Source organism: Heterocephalus glaber, unplaced genomic scaffold (assembly GCF_053883595.1).
Source record: "Heterocephalus glaber isolate CG9 unplaced genomic scaffold, H.glaber_assembly_v1.0 deba00001773, whole genome shotgun sequence".
In the NCBI taxonomy this organism is placed as follows: Eukaryota; Metazoa; Chordata; class Mammalia; order Rodentia; family Bathyergidae; genus Heterocephalus; species Heterocephalus glaber.
This window is the reverse complement of record NW_028258463.1, coordinates 9,501,922-9,520,842: the sequence shown is the minus strand read 5'-3', so window position 1 is coordinate 9,520,842 and position 18,921 is coordinate 9,501,922. Positions and strand designations below refer to the sequence as shown.

The window sequence follows — 18,921 nt, the reverse complement described above, 5'->3', positions numbered from 1 at the left end:
CCCACATCCCAGAGCTGGGGAGTAGTAGGCTGGGTTTCTGGCTCAGGCCCTGGAAGATCCCAGCTACCTGCTCTGGAAGAGCTATGGCTAAGGTGGGCAGTGGGGCCTGGCTCCGTGGTACCCTACAGGGAGGCCGGGCCCAGCTGCTTTTCACACTCTATCTGCAAACCGAGAAAGTGGGTGTGAGGGGCACCCCCCCCATCTCCAGGGCACCCCCGTTCACACAACAGCCACTCTTCCTCGGAGTCCTTATGTCATCTTTTAAAAAACCAAGTAAAAACAAAACAAAAAAGCACTCTGTACAGGGATTGGTCTGGGCGTGGGTGTGGTGCCGTTCCTCCGGGTGGCGCCGGGTCTCAGGGACAGGCTCCCAGCGGCCACCCTTGTTCTCAGCCACTCCCATGGGGCCTCTTCTTTCCTTGGCTCAGCTTCTCAGTTCAGTACCATGGATCTGAAGAGGGCTGGGTAGGGCTGCAGCCTCAGGTGAGGACGCTCCAGCTGTGGTGGCCACCAGCCCCCTGGGTCCAGTGGGTAGGGCTCCAAATCCAGAGATGTCTGGTGCCGTCCCTCCCACGGCCAGGCTGGGGCACCCTGCTCAGCTGCCTGGGAATCCAAGCAGAAGCGAAGTTCCTTAGTGTGTTTCCTGGCACGCAAGCCTCCTGGCTGGCTCACACGGGCACGTCTAGACCCAGGTACTCAGGGTTCTCTGCCGTAGGAGTCCCTTCAAAGGTGCCAGGGGGAGACCCCTGCTCTGGTGGGTCCTGGTCCCAGTAATAGAGGTTGTCAAAGGCCGGGCTAAAGGTGGGCGGAGGGTGGGGCTGGGCACTTCCTCGGGGTGCCAAGTACTCAGGGTTCTCCACAGCACCCCCAAAGGCAAAAACGTCCTTGACAACCCCATTCTTCCCAGAGGAGAGAGTTTTGGGCCTTTCCAGAGTGGCACCAGCAGGTGGTACAGGGGACAGAGGACCCTCTAAGGGCAAGGGGGGTTTCAGCTGGAGCTCTGGCTGGTTGACATATTCTGAAAGGACAGAAGACTGTTAGGCAAAGGAAGCAGGGTGTTCCCTGGCCTCCGTAAGGTCCCCACCGCCCCATCTCATACCAGGCTGGGGGCTGCAGGTCAGTGGGGTGACGTAGCCGTCAGTCTCTGGGGCCAGGGGGACCGTGGGGTCCTCGCTGTACCGCTGCAGGGGGCTGGGGTCGTGTGAGGGGAGGCTCTGGAGCCCCCTGGCTGTCCCCATTCCGGGGTCGCCCTCAAACACATCGGAACCGGCCCCTTCTGAGGAGGCCAGCGGGGACCGGGGGGGCTCCTCTTCGGGGGGCTCCAGCCGCAGCGTCAGCTCCCCACCACCACTCTGGGAGCAGAGAGAATGTTGTCACAGGGTCATAACGGGCACTTGTGGATCCGGACAGGGACTCCCCCGGAGAGAGGCAGGGTCACTTTTGGGGGTGACTATCATGGTCATGGGGGAGAGGATGGGGTCACAAGGTCTCCATGAGGGGTGACGTTAGGGGGCATCGGGGAGAGGGACCCTAGTGCATGGGGCAGGGACAAACAACCAGCCTGGGTGTCCGGGGCACTGACCCGGGTGGAGGAGCTGCGGTGCCTGCGGTGGGCTGTGCCTGTGGTCCCCGGGGCGGGGTCCGGGCAGAAGAAGCCCTGCTGGGGCACCAGGTACTCCTCAGCGTCCACCAGGTCCCCCATGTCATCATCCTCCAGCAGCGAGCGGTAGAAGGTGCTGTCCAGCGGGCTGGCAGAGCCCAGGTCCTCATTCTAGGGAGGCAGGAGACTGAAGAGGCAGCCCGACCAGAGGGGGACCAGGTGGGGGGCACTTGGGGTCCTGCCTGTCACCCTCTATGGGGTGAAAAGGCCCAGTACCTGGATGACCACAAAACGCTGGGGGTCCCGGGCCATCCGGGAGAATTCGGCCACCAGCTCCCGGAATCGCGGCCGACACTCGGAGTCGATCATCCAACCTGGGTGGGAAGGAAAGGAACTCAGTGTGCACTGCTGCCAGGCCACGTGCTGCTGTCCTCCGCACCCTCCCCTCCCACACGCACATTTGACCATGATCATGTAGACGTCGATGGTGCAGATCGGGGGCTGGGGCAGCCGCTCCCCCTTCTCCAGCAGGTCGGGGATCTCTCGGGCTGGTATCCCGTCATAGGGTTTGGCCCCAAAAGTCATCAGCTCCCACACGGTCACCCCTAGGGCGGAGACTGGCGTCAGAATGGGCGACCAGGGGGTGCTCTGGTGCATGGGCCTGGGGTTCTGCCTGGAGCCTGGCAGTGTGGTGGGGGAGAGGGACAGGATCCGCCTCGTCTTCCCCACTCCCGGCCCACGCACCGTAGCTCCACACGTCGCTCTGGTGGGTGAACCGACGGCGCAGGATGGACTCCAGCGCCATCCACTTGATAGGGACCTGGGGAGCAGAGGGGGAGCCCTCCGACTGGGTGTGGGGAGAGGCACTCCCCAGAGGCCTCTGGGGGGTGCACCCCGTGCCCTGCCTTCCCTGTCCCCCTCTGTCCCCGACCTTGCCCCCGTCCGCGTGGTACTCCGTCTCATCGATGTCCAGCAGCCGCGCCAGCCCGAAGTCTGTGATCTTCACGTGATTGGGGCTCTTGACCAACACATTGCGGGCAGCCAGGTCCCTGTGCACCAAGCGCACGTCCTCCAGGTAGCTCATGCCCTGGGCGGGAGGCACCGTGTGGACCGCAGGGACTCGCCTGGCCACTGGCCGCCTGCCCGGTGCAGGCAAAGCCTGCTCCCCGCAGCGCCTACCTTGGCGATCTGCACGCACCAGTTGAGCAGGTCCTGGGAGCCCAGGCGCCCGCGGTGCTCGCGGACGTGGTCCAGGAGGCAGCCGTAGGGCATGAGCTGCGTCACCAGCTGCACGGTGGACGTCAGGCAGATGCCAAGGAGGCGGGACACGTACGGGGAGCCCACGCCAGCCATCACGTAGGCTTCCTGGGGGCGGGGCTGCGTGAGGGGCGGGGCCACACCCAGACCCACACCCCGCCCCATCCTAGAGACCGGCCAAGGCCAAGACCGCAGCTGGGGGATCCCGAACGCCTCCGCGGGGCGGAGGGGCTTACGTCCAAGATTTCCTTGTTGGCCTTGGGGGATGTGTTTTCCCGCAACACTTTGATAGCCACAGGGATCTTCACGTTCTCCCCATCGGGGATCCAGATGCCCTGAGGAGAAGGAGGCTGTGTGAGCGGGGCCACCCCTTGGGCCCGCGCACCCCCCCACCCCGCTCCGCCAGCCCGGGCCCTGCCCCGCCCCTCACCTTGTAGACGGTGCCGAAAGCTCCGGATCCAAGCACCTTCACCTTCCTCAGCTCCGTCTCCTTCAGGATCCTCATCTGTGCCTGGTTGGGCATGGCCCCGCTGGGCGTGAGCGGCTCCACCAGCTGCGGGAGGGCGTGGCGGTCAGCGAGGCGGGCGCGCGCGGGCTGCGGACCAGACCAGGCGCCGGGGTAGCGGGGGCCGCCTCACCTCGGTCTCCTGCAGCAGCCTCCGCATGGTGTACTTCCGGATCTTCTGCCGCCTCCGCTTGAGGACGATGCCGATGACCACACACATGACCACGAAGAGCAGGACGCCCACCACGGCCGCGATGATGGACGTCACAGGGCTGGGGGCAGAAGCCGGGGTGAGGGGTGGGGGCCGGGCCAGGGCAGGAGTTCCCAGAGATCCCGTGAAGGGACTGAAGGTCCCTGGCATTTGGAAGGGGAAGTGGGAAGGGTGACGCGCTGGCTCGAACCATTTCTTCCACACTCTAACACCTGCCATGGCTCCCTACTGCCTCCTCGGTGAAGTCCAGGCAGCCCCGTCTCCAAGTCTTCTGGCCCTGGCCCCAGCTCAGGCTTCCAGGGAGCTTATTCATACACAAAATCTTGGGGCCTCTGGGGGTGAGGCTAGGGCTGGGTACCAGGTCAAGAGCCCCCTCCGGTCCCACCTCACACATGCGGGCTCACCTAGGGGGGTCACCTGTCCCGACCCAGCTCATCCTGGACAGAGGGAGCTCCTGGGCGTTCAGCGGACATTCTCGTCACCTCTGTCCCCCTGGCCCCTTGCCCAGCCCAGACTGGCACACAGCAAACCTCTCCTGGCTGCTGGCTACAGGGACAGAGGTCGGCTAGCCCAGGCTCCGGCCTGTCCTCCCTTGTCCAAAGCTCCCCACTGTCCAGACAGCCGTGTCCTGTGGTCAAGAGTCCTGGTGGTCAACGCCTCTGTCCCCCAAATCCAGCCCTGCCCAGACTCCAGCTTCCTGGCTTCCTCTGGCTTAATCTCTCCGTGCTCAGCAGCGCCCCCACCAGACCGTTAACAAAACCTAGATCCTGAACGCCCCCCCCCCCGCCCCCCGGGCAGTTCCTCCCCGGGAAGAATACAAGGAAGATATCTGCGCCCCTTTCAAGGCCTGGCTCAACAGCCACCGACTCCACAAGCCTCTGCCATCCTGGTAAGAAATCACCGATCCAGCCCGGTGTGGTGGTGCACACCTGTCATCCCAGCACTCTGGGAGGCTGAGGCACGAGGATTGCAAACTGGAGCCAAGCCTGGGCAATTTAGGAACTCATTGAGACTTTGTCTCAAAAGAATAAAGGGGGGAGGCTGGGGTGTAGGTCAGTACAGAGGTCCTGGGGTCAGCCCCCAGTATCAGAAAAGGAATTCCCCATCCTTCAGGGCTGTGGCTACACTCTTGCTTCATCGAGCTGGTTTCAGGGAGCTGAACTTGGCCTGCGTCCCTAAGAGCCACCAAGTTCCTCCTGGGTGAGGGTCCACGGCTCCTGCTCTTAGCCTGCCCCTCCTGTCCCCAGCTGCCTGGGGAGGCCGGTGGAAGAAAGGCTGGGAAGGGGCAAGTGTCAGGTCTGCAGTGACCACAGGGGATGGGGGTGGGGCATGGGGGCCACTGCGGTGCCTCCTGGGACCCCACCTGGCTCTCTGCTCCGCCGGGCAGCCCCTGTCATCCAGGTCCACGCAGCTGCAGGAGAGAGAGCAGCATCAGCAGCTCCGGCCACACCCTCCCTGTGGGTGTGGCCGGGGATTATCTTCACGCACAAAGGCAGAGCCTCGCTGAGGTCACACTGGCCAATCCCGCCCTCTCCAACCAAGAGCCCGGGTGGCTGGCGGGTGGGAGCACCAGCTGTTCCTTCCATAGGAGTCTGGGATAAAACAGCTCCATTTCCCCTCTGAATGGTCTGGTGACACCTGTTACACAATGCAGGCTGGGGTGCACTCAGGGGTGGAGGGTGCTCTGCATGTGAGGCCCTGGGTTCGATCCCCAGCAACAACCGATTGGTCAGCAGCAGAACATCCCAGACCTCGTAGTTCATCTCTTAGTGTGTGCCCTAATCACCAACACCAGTACCCTAGGGAGCATGCACAGGATGTGCTTGTTCAGGGAGTAGAACTGCAAACTGGGAAAAAACAGAAGCCGCCGGGCTTGGTGGTGCACAGCTGTAATCCCAGCACTCTGGAAAGCTGAGGCAGGGAGGTGGCAAATTAGAGCCCAACCTGGGCAACTCAGCCAGACCCTGCCTCAGAATAAAAATTAAAAGGGCTGGGGATTTAGCTCAGTGGTTCTGGTGCCTGCCTCGAAACCGCAAGGTCCCGAGTTTGATCCCCGGTACCAAAAAATAAATTAATTAATTAAAAAAAATAAATTAAAGGAGGACTAGGGATATAGCTCAGTGCAAAGGTCTGGAGTTCAATCCTTGGTAAGTATCCTCAAAAAAATTAAAAATAGCCGCCTCCTGCCTTACAAGCACAAGGACCCAAGTTCAACCCCAGTACCAATAAATAAATAAATAAATAAATAAATAAAAAGAAGGGAAAATATCCCAAAGTTTGTGTTTTTTTTGGTACTGGGGAATCGAACTGGGGTTCTTGCGCTTGCGCAGCAGGTGGCGAGACCACTGAGCTAAATCCCCGGCCTCCAAAGTATTAATACAAAGACAGAAGTAATATGAATGAATTAATATGAATAAATTAATATGAAATTGTGTGTCAATTTAATTTTTTGTTTGTTCAGTTTTTTGAGACAGGGTCTCGCTAGTAATTCAGGCTGGCCTCGAACTCGCAGTGACCCTCCTGCCTCAGCCTCCTAAGTGCTGGGATCACAGGAGTGCACCACCACGCCCAGCAATTTGAATGTTTAACATGTTACTTTTTGTGATTGGAAAAAAGAACAATTAAGTTCCAGGGAAAAGAAAGTGAAAGTAGTTTTCCCCTCTGACAGTTAGAACCTGAGACAGGATTCTTCCAGGAAAGCCTTCCCCCTCACTCACGAGTGCGTGCAGTTGATTGGGCACAGCTGGCACGTGCCCTCCTCATCCGGGAACTTCCAGATGGGCATGTAGGAGAGGTCGGGCTTCACGCCACTGGGGCAGCGGGCCACACACAGAGGAGGGTCCTTGTAGTGGGCACAGGCTACGCACTGGTCGGCCTCCTGGGGGGGATGGTCAGGCGTGGGGTTGGCACCAACAGCCCGGGAAGCAGGCTCAGTGCCCTTCTCCTCCCCGAGCCGCTCCTCAGCAGTCTACCCGCTCCCGGAACAGACACCTTGCCCCCCAGCCCCCCCCCTTCCAGTCAGGATCCTGAGTGGCAGCTTTGACCTGGGAACCAGAAGGCTGCCTAGAGGGGACGTGCACCATCTAGGGTGTGACAGAGAGGGATGACAGCTATTACACGGAAGGCTTTTTGGTGCCCAGGCGCCGTGCCAAACCCTATTTAATTCCCTTCCCACCACACCCTGACCAGGCAGGTATGATTGCAACATTCTCCACGCAACAAGAAACTGAGGTTGGATTTGAACCCAAGTAGCCGAGACCCTGCGTCACGGGTGTGGACGGCCACACAAAGGCCGAATGCAGGCCTCCCTGGGTCCATGTCACCACCCCAGGCCCAGGCCCAGGCCCAGCACCCGTGCCAGGCAGTCCCCACACCTGGACTCCCTGTTCCCCTCCCGACATCTGGGTCTGAGCTTCTCGCTAACCCACCGAGCCCTGAGGGGTCCCCATCTGTGCACCCCACCCCCAGTGCTGAGCCCCCCAGCACCTCACCAATCCAAAGCAGGTCACGGAGGCATTCTGGGGCTGGCACTCAGGGTGGCACCGCAGGCAATGCCTGTCGCTCACATACTCCCGGGGCAGCCTGGGGAAGGGGTGGCAGTGAGGAGCCTGGGGGATGCCCGTGTCCCCTCCGACACCCCCACGTGGCCCCACATACCCCTGCAGGATGTGGCACTGCTCCACACACTCCTGGCCCCGGAGGAAGTGGCTGCAGTTGACACACTGGGTGGGGCCCGGCCCCCAGCAGTGCCCGTGGGCACACAGCGAGTTGCAGGCCAGGTCCTCCGCAGCTGCAGCAAAGAGGGGGTCACAGGGGACTCTCAGAGGAGACCCTAGGCCCCCGGAGAACCAGGGGACAGGTGCCAGGCCATGCGGGGAGGGGAGGAGTGCTGAGATTCCGAGCAGAGGGAAGGGAGCCGGGATGCCAAGGCGGTGTGGAGGACCCAGGTGGAAGCCGTGCCCAAGCCCTCGCGGGCCAGAGCCAGGTGCTTTGCCGCTGCCTGCAGCGCCCGGCCTCCACCTTACCGCACTCAACTTCTGGCCGGTTGCCACTGTGGAGCAGGCCCTGGTGCGGGTTCCGGAAGAGCTGGTCCCAGGGCACCGTGTGCACGAAACACAGGCGGGGATTGTGGTGGACCAGGGCCAGCCCGCTGCCCAGCTCCCTCAGCGAGCGCAGCCCCAGCCAGCGGATGCCCAGCCCTTGTAGGGTGAGCGAGTAGGCACCGCTGTGGAGGAGGGGGGTCTCAGCTTCGGGGGGCGCAACCCTGGCCCCAACCTCCTGCCCCCTCTCTGGGCTGTCCCTGAGGATGCGGGTCCCCCCTTTCGGTCTCCCGGTTCTTAGGTTCTTAGGTTCTTACTTGTGCAGAATGCGCCCCCGGATGACTCGCAGATTCTGGAAGACACCTAGGTCCTGCATGGTTTCCGGCCATGCGGAGATGTACAGGTAACCTGTGGGCAGAAGGAGTGGCTAGGGGTTCCGGGGCCAGGCAGGGACAGCCCAGCCACTGTAAGCAGGACGCGGGGGCAGCACCCACCTGTGATCTCCTCCAGGGTCTCGAACACGCTGAGCTGCGTGGGCTGCAGGGGCGCTGTGTTGGAGGCGGGGTCCCTGGAAGGATCAGGAGGGTCAGGAGGGTCAGCAGGGCCACGCCACCCCTAGCCACACCCCATGGCTCCTTCACTTTGACCTTCTGCCCACTGGGCCCAGCGGTGCCCAGCCCTGGTTTGGCAGCATCTGTGAAAACAGCACTTGTGTCTTTGATCTTGAAATCTTACTTCTAGGAATGTGGCCCAAAGAGACAGCGGCAGTCGCCAGGGGCAGGCACAAGGCAGGACTGCTCTTCGGAGCAAAAACTGAAATTGGCACAAGTGACTGACAGCAGACGGGGCTCACCTACCCGGAATAGGTGGACTAGGTGGAGTAGGCGGGATAAAAGCTAACATCAGGAGCACTCAGTACCTGCCAGGCGATGTCCTCGGCGTTACCAGTTTTTGTTTGTGTACCTTTTGAGACAGGGTCTGGCTGGTAGTTCAGGCTGGCTCTGAACTCACTATGTAAGCCAGGCTGGCCTGGAACTCTCGGTGATCCTCCTGCCTCAGCTTCCTGAGTGCTAGGACCACGCCCAGCCCTACCAGAAATTCATTTCTTGCTGTTGCTGGGGATTCCACTTACGGATAAATCACCATTTCTAAACCCATTCACCTACTGGCGTCTATTTGGGTCCTTTCCATAGGAAGCTCTTAGGAGAGAAGCGGCCTGGGGTGACCTCAGGACAATCTGACTGTCTTCACGCTCTGACCACCACCCGAGCCCGTTCACTCGCAGAGCCCGGCCCGGCCTGGCTCCCAGCCTCCCCCTGCCTCCTTGCCCTCCTGGCCTCCACCTCTGTCCCCCAGCGGCCCCGCCCACTCTCACCCCTCAAAGCTCTCGGGCAAGAACGCCAGGCTCCCGAAGATCTTCTTGCAGCCGGCGAACTCCTGGATGTTGGCGCTGGTGACGGCCCTGCTAGCCCGAAGGTGCTCCATGCCCAGCCCGTAGCACACTGCGGGGTGGGAGGCAGGGGCTCAGCCTGACCTGCGCGGCGGCTGCAGGGGACGGGGCGACGCGGGGGACGGGGGCGGCACAGGGCGGGCACCTCGGGCGCACGGCTTGCTGCACTTCTCACAGCGCTGGGTTCCATCCTCTGCTGTCACCTCCTGGTTGTTCAGCGGACAGACCAGGGTGCAGGAGCCCACGTCCGTGGAGAGGTAGTTGTCTGCGGGGACAGGGATGTGTGTCCATGCGCCCTGCCTTGCACACCCGAGACCTGCACCGTCAGGCCTGGGTAGTCGGTGCTCCTACTGGACGCTCCTTTGTTCCTCACACCGAGCTCGTGTGATGAGCACTGTTGGGTTTTCATCATTGACTTAGGGAGGCCCTATCTCAAAGTGAATAATAAGAATGGGGTGAGGCGCATTAAATATTAATTGCATTTTTATATTTCTCAGTAAAGTGAAATTTAAACCATCAATAATAGAACCATTAAATTGTAATATCGGTCAGCACTTTTGGGGGGAATAGCTTTTTGTCGTATGCTGTATAGAAAACAGTAACAACCACTTAGTATGTCTCCGAACAGGGTAAACACAACTGTAATGTTATTGTGTCCCTTTAAGCAAATACAAACTCGAAAGTGAGATTTAATCTAGAAAACCATTTACCCTAATCTTCTTAGATTGATAATTGTTTTTGTTTTTGTTTTTTGGTACCAGGGATTGAACTCAGGACCTAGCACTTTTGAGGCAGGCGGCAGAACCACTGAGCTAAATCCCCAGCCCATTCATAATTGTTGAGAGGGGAAAAAAAACTCACGGTAAAGTAACGCCAACCTAGGTAATGCTATAATAAATTATTATTTGTTTTGTTTTGGAGACAAAGTCTCGCTGTGTAGCCCAGGCTGGCCTTGAACTCGCAGTGATCCTCCTGCCTCAGCCTCCCCAGTGCTGGGATGACAAGTATGCGCCACCACACCTGGCTCCGATTTTACAGATAAGGAAACTGAGGCACAACAACAAGGTGGCACGCCACGTAAGTGCCACCTGCTCCAAACCAGGCAGCTCAGGCCCAGCCTCCAAGATAAGGGACACAGTGCCCATGTGCTCCTGTCCACCCACTGAGGCACTCACAGGGACAGGTGGTCACACAGCTGGCGCCGAAGGTGTAGCGGCCCTCGGGGTTGGGCACGGACTCAAAGGTGTCCGTGTTGTAGGTGACCAGGGCCGGGCAGTGCAGCTCACAAATGCCACTGTGGTTGAAGTGCAGGCAGGCCTGGGGGACAGGCAGTTGTTCACCCTGAGTCCCAGGGCAAAGGGCAGTGCCAGGCAGGGTGCCCACCCCTCGCAGGGCGCGTACCAGGCAGTCGGAGTGCTTGGGGCCCGTGCAGCCTGCGGCACACTGCTCGTGACAGCAGTCGGTGGGCTGCGGGCCCTTGCAGCGAGCACAGCCACTAGCACACACCGTGCGCGTCACTGTTGGCCAAAGGGCAGGGTAAGGACAGGCAGGATGCCCGGGGACATCCTGCCCCGGGCAGCTACCTGGCCCCCAGTCGCCCTGCACCCCGGCCAGCCCCGGACTCACGGCTCTGACAGTCCTGGGTGCTTCCCCCCCAGCAGTAGGGGGCTCTGCAGGCTGGGGAGCAGGGTGGGCCTGGGGACAGAGGCAGAGAGAGGCAGTGGGCGCTGGGGCACAGGGCAGCGGTGCGCACCAGGCGTCGTGGTGCATGTCTGTCATCCCAGCACTCGGGAGGCTGAGGCAGGAGGATCACCACAAGCTTGAGGCCAGCCTGCGCCGCTACACAACAACCCTGAAGAAGGGCTCTCTAAGCCCAGAGGCAGCAGCAGGGGGCGGGGGGGAGGGGCAGAGGGAGAAAAGAAATGGAAGAGACAAAGCGAGACAAAGCAGCAGGACGGCCTGAAAAGGGACAAGGGACAGGGTGGTGGTGAGGCGGGTGTGCGGAGTGGCTTACAGGCCCGCGAGCGGTTGGTGTCCACCTGCACGGGGGCCAGACGGCTGTTCTTATGGAAGATGTCCCTCCACAGAACGGTGTCCTGGTGGCAGAGCTGGGGGTTCCGCTGGATCAGGACGCCTCCCTTCAGGATCTCTGTGGAGCAGGCACTGGTCAGGGCCCACAGCACCCAGAGCAAGGGGACATCTGGGTGCACGTTCATGGGACAGGGTGCCCCCTTCCTCCCCTCGCCCTGGGCCCCTAGGTTAAAGCACCTGCCAGCATGCATAGGCCCTGGGCTCCGTCCCCAGCACAACAAAAAAAGTAAAAATTTTTTTTTTTTTTTTGGTACCGGAGATCGAACTCGGGTCCTTAGCTTTCAAGGCAGGCAGTGGAACCACTGAGCTAAATCCCCAGCCCAAAAAAAGTAAAATTTAATTTTAAAATAACATCAAAGAGGCCCTAGACCTGCACATGGTGGCACACACCTGTCACTCCAGCCCTTGGGAGGCTGAGGCAGGACGATCCCCAAAACCCCAGCCCACACTGTAAGGCTTAATTACGCTGGTGCGCGTGGTGACTTCCCCAAAGGAAGGCAATTTTTTTCTTTTTTCTTTCTTTTTGTTTTTGTTCTTGTTTTTGCTAGGAACCCACACCGAGGCTGGAGCCCAGGGCCTGGAACATGTTGGCTCCTGCAGCTCCCAGGAGCAAAGAAGGTTTCAGTGACGCCCAGGCCACCTGTGAGACTCCGGAGCTGCAGCTCCCGAAGTCCTCCTGGGGCAGCCCCCGGGGCCAGGGTGGTGCTGTCCACAGGGTCCCTGTTGTCCAGCACAGCCAAGGCGTAGCTGTCCTCGAAGAGCTGGGTGCCCCGCACAATCCGCAGCCTCTGCAGTGGGATCTGCCTCACTTGGTTGTGTGCGATAAGCAGGTAGCCCTGCACCTCCTGAATGTCCTAGGGTTACAGGGGCAGTGATGAGGCGCAGCTGGGCCCAGATGGCCATGGCCCCAAGGCCTCCAGAGTTGCGTGCTGGGGACCTTGGGCAAGGCCCCAGCCCCCAAGTGGTGGTGCACACCCATAATCCAGGCATTCAGGAGGCTGGGGCAGGAGGATCTCCATGAGTTGACCACAGCCAGTCTGGGCTACATAGTGAGTTCAAGACCAGCCTGTGCTACATAGCCAGGCCTTGTCTCAACAACAATAAAAACAAGATGGAGGCTGCTCCCCAGCAGGCTGCACCAGATTCTATTGTGATCGCGAAATACAGTGGCAGGGAGCAATAGCAAGCCCCCCACCCCCTGCATCTCAGTTTCCTGTCTGTAAAAGGCCAGGCCCGCACGGGGTCCACAGGTGACAAATGGAGCAATGCACTGCGGCAGGGTCTGCAGCCCAGGGACACAATCCAGCCAGCCCATCTCCTCCATACTCCCACAGACACTTCTCACCTTCCCCATGGGTCCCAGGAGGCTGGTTGGTCCCCATATAGAGAGAAACTAAGGCTCAGTGAGTTAAGGGACAGTGAGGGACCGTGACAGATGGGCAGGGGGAGGTGACTGTGCTGGTAGGGAGCACAAAACTGAGCAGAGACCCGGGCGTGGTGGCACACGCCTATCATCCCAGCCCTCAGGAGGCTGAGGCAGGAGGATCGCCATGAGTTCGAGGCCAATCTGAGATACATCACGACACTGTCTCAAAAACAAAACAGAAACAAAAAGCACACGACCACCACAAAAAACGTAGCAGAAACACAGAGGCATCCCACCCAAAGATGCCCACAGCCAGCCTCGAGGCTAGGCATCAGCAAGGACTTCCTGGTTGGGGAACCAGGAGGGCTCGGCCGGGCCTCACCTGCAGGAAGGACAGGCTGGCATCGGCAGGCAGGTAGGTGAGCTCCAGGTTCCCCTGCACCACCTGGCAGCCCTGGTAGAGGTAGCGGAGCATCTCCAGGTGGGTCTCGGGGCTGGTGGGCAGCTGCAGCTTCATGTCGGTGCCTGTGCACACTGGTGGGAGGGACAGAGGGGTCGGGACGCTGCCGGGAGCCTGTACCCACCTGGCGGCCTCTCTGCACCCTCTGCCCATGGCAGGAAGAAGCTTTGGGGTCACCGGAGGCACCCGGCTGCCCACCCAGAGGAGCCCAGCAAGTGAGGCTCTTGGGGTGTCCACCAGCGCAGGGGCAGGGACAGGGGCAGAGAAAGCATGGCTTTGTCCTAGAGGCCTGACAGAGCCAAGGGTAAAAATCCCCCAAGAGAGGCAAGGATGAGTCACGAGTCCTCTGGGTCTCCTGAGCCTTCTCCCCACGCCATTCCAACACCCGCACGCCCACCTCCCACACGGGCGCCCATCCCACGATGCCACCCAGAGCGGGCAGGAGGGGGTCAGCAGAGGTACAGCTGGGGCACAAGGGACCTGGTCCCCCCCTGGAGGGACACGCCCTGGCACTGCAGCTCCGGGCCAGGGTGAGGGCGGGGAGCTTCCTGGCCTAGCGCCTCACCCTGGCCACCTCCACAGGGCAAGGCTCCAGAACCAGCTGGCAGAACCCACACCACAACCTCCCCCTGGGTGCCTGCCTGGCACCAGCCAGCAGCCACGGGGCTTCAACAGGAAGCGCCACACCTGCAGCTCAGCCCCTGACCACGAGCGCCCCACCAAGCCCAAACCCGCTTCAGGGACAGACGCCCCTGCGAGGGTCTCTGGGTGCCAGCTAGCACCGGGCCTGCCATCCGGGGAGATTATAAAGCACCCAGCTGAACTTGTTTTTCTGCCCTGGTGAGAAGATGAATCATCCGACACGTCTTGCCCAGGAGGCTGGGGGTGCACCTGGGATTCACAGGCCCACAGATGCCCGGCCCCAGATTTCCAGCCGGGCACCGCCCCACCTCCCAGGACTCTGCAGATGAGGGACACAGTAACTGGCTTGGAGACCTGAAGTCAGGCGGCCTGGAGTCTGCGGTCAAATCCTAGGGGCACACAGACACCCCTGCCTCCGGGGAGCGGGGGCAGGCTGGAGGGCAGTCCCGGGCTGCTGTCTCTGCCGAGGGCCACATGCCAGTGGCCTCCCAGCATCACCACAGTGGTTTCTGTCCCCACCCTGAGCAGACGGAAGGAGCGGAAAGCCCAGGGTAAATGCAGGTCCATCTCTGGGATGGAGGGGCCAGCACCCGGGCCCCCGCCAGGCTGCCTGCCCAGCACCCCCTGCCCTCCCCGCCCCTCCCCCGCAGGCTCCCAAGAGAAACAGGAGCCCGGGTGGCAGCCAGGCCCAAAATAAATCCGCTGCCAGGACCTCCCCCAGCCTCCAGCTTCAGCTGCTTTATAGGCACAGCTGTCTCCAGCCCAGACCCAGGCCCTGGCCAGGCTGGGGACAGGGAGCCCAACCTCTGCGGCCAGCACCTCCAACTGACTCCGCTGTAGCAGCCAGGAGATCGGAAAACAACAGCGGCAGGGACCAGGGCTCCTGAGCCAGCCCCCTGCTCCAGGGCCAGGGGCTGACACCTCTATTTCTCAAAGAGAGAAACTGCAGCCGGCAGGGTCAGGTGACCAGCCCAACCTGGAAAGCTTGGGAGCCACGGAGGCAGGACTTGAACTCAGGTCCGGCTGACTTCGGGCACTCGTTCTTTCCAGGAGGCCTAACTACACACACAGACAAACAGCCTCACCCCGCACAAACCCACACTCACTCACCGACTCTCCCAAAGCCAGCAACAAACACGTGGGCTCCAGGCTGGGCCAGAGGTCAGAGGGCGGTGGCCCTGCCCCGGTGCACGAGTTTGTTTACCTGAGTGGTGGATGCCTTGAAGTCAGACTTAGTGTTTGCCGGCAGTGGTAAACTCGGTCCCCCAAGACCTGCCACCACCCCAGCAGGTTTTCTTGACACCCCGGCCTGCTCCCCACCTCCTTACCAATCTCCCGTCACCTATCGGTGAGGGGCAGAAGGTCCTAACTCCACACAGGGGACACCTGTCCCTACGGACCCCCACCCTCCAACTCCGGGGCAAAGACAGCGAGAGCCGTGTACGTGTCTCCTGAATGAATGAACAAATGAATGAATGAGGTCCAGACAAGAATATCCAAGGCAGCCAGGCTTGGTGACACACGTCTGTAATCCAAGCACTCAGCAGGCTGAGGCAGGAGGATTGCTGCGAGTTCTACGCCAACCTGGACTACCTAGCAAGACCCTGTCTCAAAAACAAAAAATCGGGCCGGGGATTTAGCTCAGTGGTTTCGCCCCCTGCTGCGCAAGCACAAGGACCGGAGTTCGATCCCCGGTACCAAAAAACAAACAAAAAATCTTAAGAGTGTGCAAACCTAGAGGATCCATCGAGATCACGGTATCCATCACTGTGCCTGGGTGGGTCACACACTGTATGGTGCCCCCGCTGGGCTTCGGTGGCCATTGCTCAGGGCCCCTGGGTGGCGCCTCCCCTCCCCTCCGGCCTCGGCCCCAGCACCCCGCTTGCTAGTGCATGAAAGCCAATACTTCCTCTGGTCTCACGCACACCCCAGGGAAGCCCCTGCAACTCCAGCGTCCCCTCTTCCTGAGCTGGGGCCCAGAGCCGCACGAGGGACACCAAGACCCCCCTGCCACAGACCCCTGGCCTATGGAGCCGGGTCTCACCAGGGCCTGCGCTCCGGGCATTGGACCAAACCCTGGCTGAGCCATTCACCCGGGGACCCTGTCAGTCAGAGCGTGCCTGCGGGTCTGGGAGAGGAATCTGACTCAGTTTCCTCCCTCAGACCCGCAGGCACGCTCTGTTTACTGACCTCAACTGGGCCACCAGCGCTCCTGTCCCCCCGTGGAGGACCAAGAGCAAGCGTTAAATGAGAAGCAGTCTGTAAACACCACTAGGCTTTGTAAACAGAGCCGTGGCTACACAGACGTCAGCCCTACCAAGTCCTGCTCCCCCCACCAAGCCCTGCTCTCTTCCGATAGTTCGCCCACCACCCAGGGGCGCTCCCCAGCAGCGCCATTCACCCGCAGGCCTCCGTCTGACCCCTGTCCTCCATCCACAGCCACGCCAGCCAGGCATGGGCCAGACAGGAAGGGAGAGGACCCGGGACCAGACCCACCTTCTGCAGCGGGGACAAGCGGATGGAAGCCTTGCTCTGACCACAGTGCTTCTCCAGGTGGCCACCTGGCTGTCCCCAAGCCACTGCCCAGCCCTTCCTCCTCCTAAGTAGTCCCCGACTCCCAGGGCAGCACTGGAAAGCGGGGGTGATCCCATGCACCTCTTTCTTTCTCTGCACCCCTTTTTCTAGTCTGCCACCTCCATGACAGGAAGGGCAGAGGGGAGCGGGCGCATAGGAAGTACACTATGCAAGTTTCTTTAGAAGCTAAGGCAGGGCCGGCGTGCAAGGTCCCAAGTTCAATCGGCGGTACCATCAAAATTTAAAAAAAGGTCAGGCAAAATGGGGTCAAAATCAGGATGCACAGGGGTGCTCCTGAGCCAGGAGAAAACTCGAAGTGCTTTTCACTTCACTTCGGTACCAATGCATTTTTCTATAATTTCTCTCTTTACAATCCTTTTTTCTCAAATATTAAGGTGAGCACTTTCCCTGCGTAGGAAAGAGGGAAGGCGGCTGTTGGGAGAATCCAGCTCTGCGACGTGAAAGGATGCGTTGGCTGCAATTCCGAAAACCTTGACCTCTAAGGGCCTGTGGAAATTCTGCCCCTCTGCCTTCCCCTCCTGCCCCAGCCAGGGGCACTGCAGGTGGCTGGGTGGGCAGGACAACGGTCCCTCTCTGCACCGCAGTGCCCTGCAGGATCCCCACCTCAGCTCTGCAGCCCTGGGCCAAGGTGAAGCGGGTGAAGCCGGCCCAGCCTCGCCCAGCTCCTCAGAGGGTCAGAGGTGAAGCCGCCCAGGCCTGGGAAACAGGGAGGGGCAGGATGGGCTCCCTACGAGGTGAAGGGCCGCCTCCTCCCACTGTTTACTGCAGCTCTGCCCAGCACCTTGAGGGAGTTCCCAGGGAGGGCAGAGTTCAGCCTGGGTCCCCAAGTCAGCAGGGAGGGGCTGCTGTTTGGCAACACAAAGCTCAGACACAAACACACAGACCTCACACCTCGGCCCGGACCGGCAGCCTCCGACACACAGGGACACCACCCAGGGGCCCGGGTGACACAGACACCGTGACACCCAGCTCCTCCCCCGGCTCCTGACCCATGGGGACCACCCACTGCTCCCACACACACTCACTTGGTCTCCCCTGAAACTCATGGATCGCGGGCACAGCGTCCCCATTGTGCCGGGGAAACTGATGTCGTGATTTCTAACGTGTGGTCTGCAGTCACCGCCTGGGGTCCCAACTGTGCCCCACAGCTTCCTGGCTGTCACTTAACCTCATCAACCCCAGGTCTGCACCCGGAAAATGGGGGTGTGAATAGTACTTTCGCTAGGGTGCCCCGAAGATCTGCAGGCAAAACCCTACACAGGCGCCGGGCAGGGTGGCCCAGCAGAGTGCATGCCTGGGACAGAGCGACAGACGCGTCAGGGTACACACTGCCCGCCCTGGCCACCCTGCCCCCACAGCGCCAGGAGGAGGCGGTGCCCCAGGCCGGCCGCTGGGTACCCCATCTGCCCTCACTGCTTTTCGGGACAAAGCTTGGAACAGCAAAGCTATGCCCCATGGTCCCGAAGCGCACTGTCCTTAGGTTGGCCCTAAAGAAATTTGTTCCTAACAGGCCCGGGGGTGCAGCTCAGGGGCACGGTGCGAAGCTCTGGGTTCCATCCTCAACGCTGGGGGGTGGGGGGGCTCCCACAGCACCCAAATCCCTAAGAAATGCGTTCCAAACAAATGCCAACCCCCCCCCCAGGCCCCCGGCTGGAGGCCACCGTGTGCACCCCGGCCCCGGCCACCCCTGCTCCCGGATCCGCGGGACAGGTCGCCTCCCCAGCGCCCCCTCCTCCAGCCGGGCCTGGAGCCGGGGAAACAACCCGGGCGGACGGTGAGGTCAAGGACCCCGGGAATCCGGCGCAGCCCGCTCCGCAGGAGGAGGCTGCCGAGGACCCCAAAGCTCCGGGCCAGCGAGAAGGATCCGAGGCGACGCGCGCACCCGCAGCGCAGCGCAACGCTCAGAGAAACTTTCGAGCGCTCGCAGAACTTTCCGCCGGCTCCGGGAACTTGGTCCCTCTCCGTCTCCGCCCGGGCGGGCGCGCACACAGCGACGCCCCCCCCCCCCCGCGCCGGCGATCTGGGGGACCCGGGGCGCGCCCGAAACCCACCTTGGGTGCCCGCGGCAGCGGCGGGCAGCAGGGCGAGGAGGAGCCCGCAGCGGCACCAGGCCGCCAGCTCCATGGCGCTCAGCGCGGCCCGGGCCCCATGGCGCGCGCGGGGCCGGGCGGGGCGCGGGGATCGGAGTTGGGGTGCGCGTCCCGCGCGGAATCTCAGCTCCGACTCCGGCCGGACGCACTCGCCAGCTCCCCTCCCCCTCCGCCTGCGCCGCCGCCGCCGGGATTGGAGCCTCCGCCCCGCCCCCCGCGCATTCCAGCGCCCAGGGAGGGGCCGCCCCGCTCCCGCTCCCGCCCCCGCCCCGCCCGCCCGCGAGTCCCGCCCGAGCGCGGGGAGGAGCCCTGAACGCCGAGGACGGTGGTCCTCGGCCCGCTCTCCGCTGGGAGCGAGGGCCAGACTGTCCCGCAGCCTCAGGTTGTAGTTTAAACATTCCTGGGCAGTTTGCATTCTACTCTATCCCGTGCCTATTTTTTTTAATATCTAATAGCCGAGCGTAGTGGTGCCTGCCTATAATCCCAGCACTCCTGAGGCTGAGGCAGGAGGAGGATCCCAGTGAGTTCAAGGCCAGCCTAAACCGCATAGGGAGATCCTATCTCAAAAAATATATATATTATTCCCCGTGGCATCCCCAACTAGTCACGGACAT

At 61.3% G+C, this 18,921-nt stretch overlaps 1 protein-coding gene across 1 annotated transcript; it reads right to left on the bottom strand.

Annotated features, from left to right (window-relative positions):
- Positions 1-240: 240 nt before the first annotated feature.
- Positions 241-18,485, bottom strand: Erbb2 (erb-b2 receptor tyrosine kinase 2). The gene is made up of 27 exons (XM_004859487.4): positions 18,269-18,485; positions 12,903-13,054; positions 11,795-12,008; positions 11,078-11,212; positions 10,690-10,758; positions 10,465-10,580; positions 10,239-10,380; positions 9,209-9,328; positions 8,989-9,115; positions 8,108-8,181; positions 7,931-8,021; positions 7,599-7,798; positions 7,231-7,363; positions 7,065-7,155; positions 6,291-6,451; positions 4,937-4,984; positions 3,496-3,634; positions 3,288-3,410; positions 3,094-3,192; positions 2,780-2,965; positions 2,532-2,687; positions 2,345-2,420; positions 2,059-2,205; positions 1,877-1,974; positions 1,583-1,771; positions 1,100-1,352; positions 241-1,018 (listed from the first exon to the last, which is right to left on the bottom strand). Exons 1-27 carry the CDS (start codon positions 18,339-18,341, stop codon positions 669-671), a joined length of 3,762 nt encoding a protein of 1,253 aa, XP_004859544.2. The 5' UTR covers positions 18,342-18,485; the 3' UTR covers positions 241-668.
- Between the last annotated feature and the right edge of the window lie 436 nt (positions 18,486-18,921).

What these genes read in the sequence shown, in the direction of transcription:
- Erbb2 (XM_004859487.4), bottom strand. Translation starts at nt 18,341, where the DNA reads ATGGAGCTGGCGGCCTGGTGCCGCTGCGGGCTCCTCCTCGCCCTGCTG. An exon ending in CCGGCCAGAAGTTGAGTGCG is followed by an intron (nt 7,364 to 7,598) that starts GTAAGGTGGAGG and finishes TCTTTGCTGCAG; the next exon opens with CTGCGGAGGACCTGGCCTGC. An exon ending in CAGTGCCACATCCTGCAGGG is followed by an intron (nt 7,156 to 7,230) that starts GTATGTGGGGCC and finishes CCCCTTCCCCAG; the next exon opens with GCTGCCCCGGGAGTATGTGA.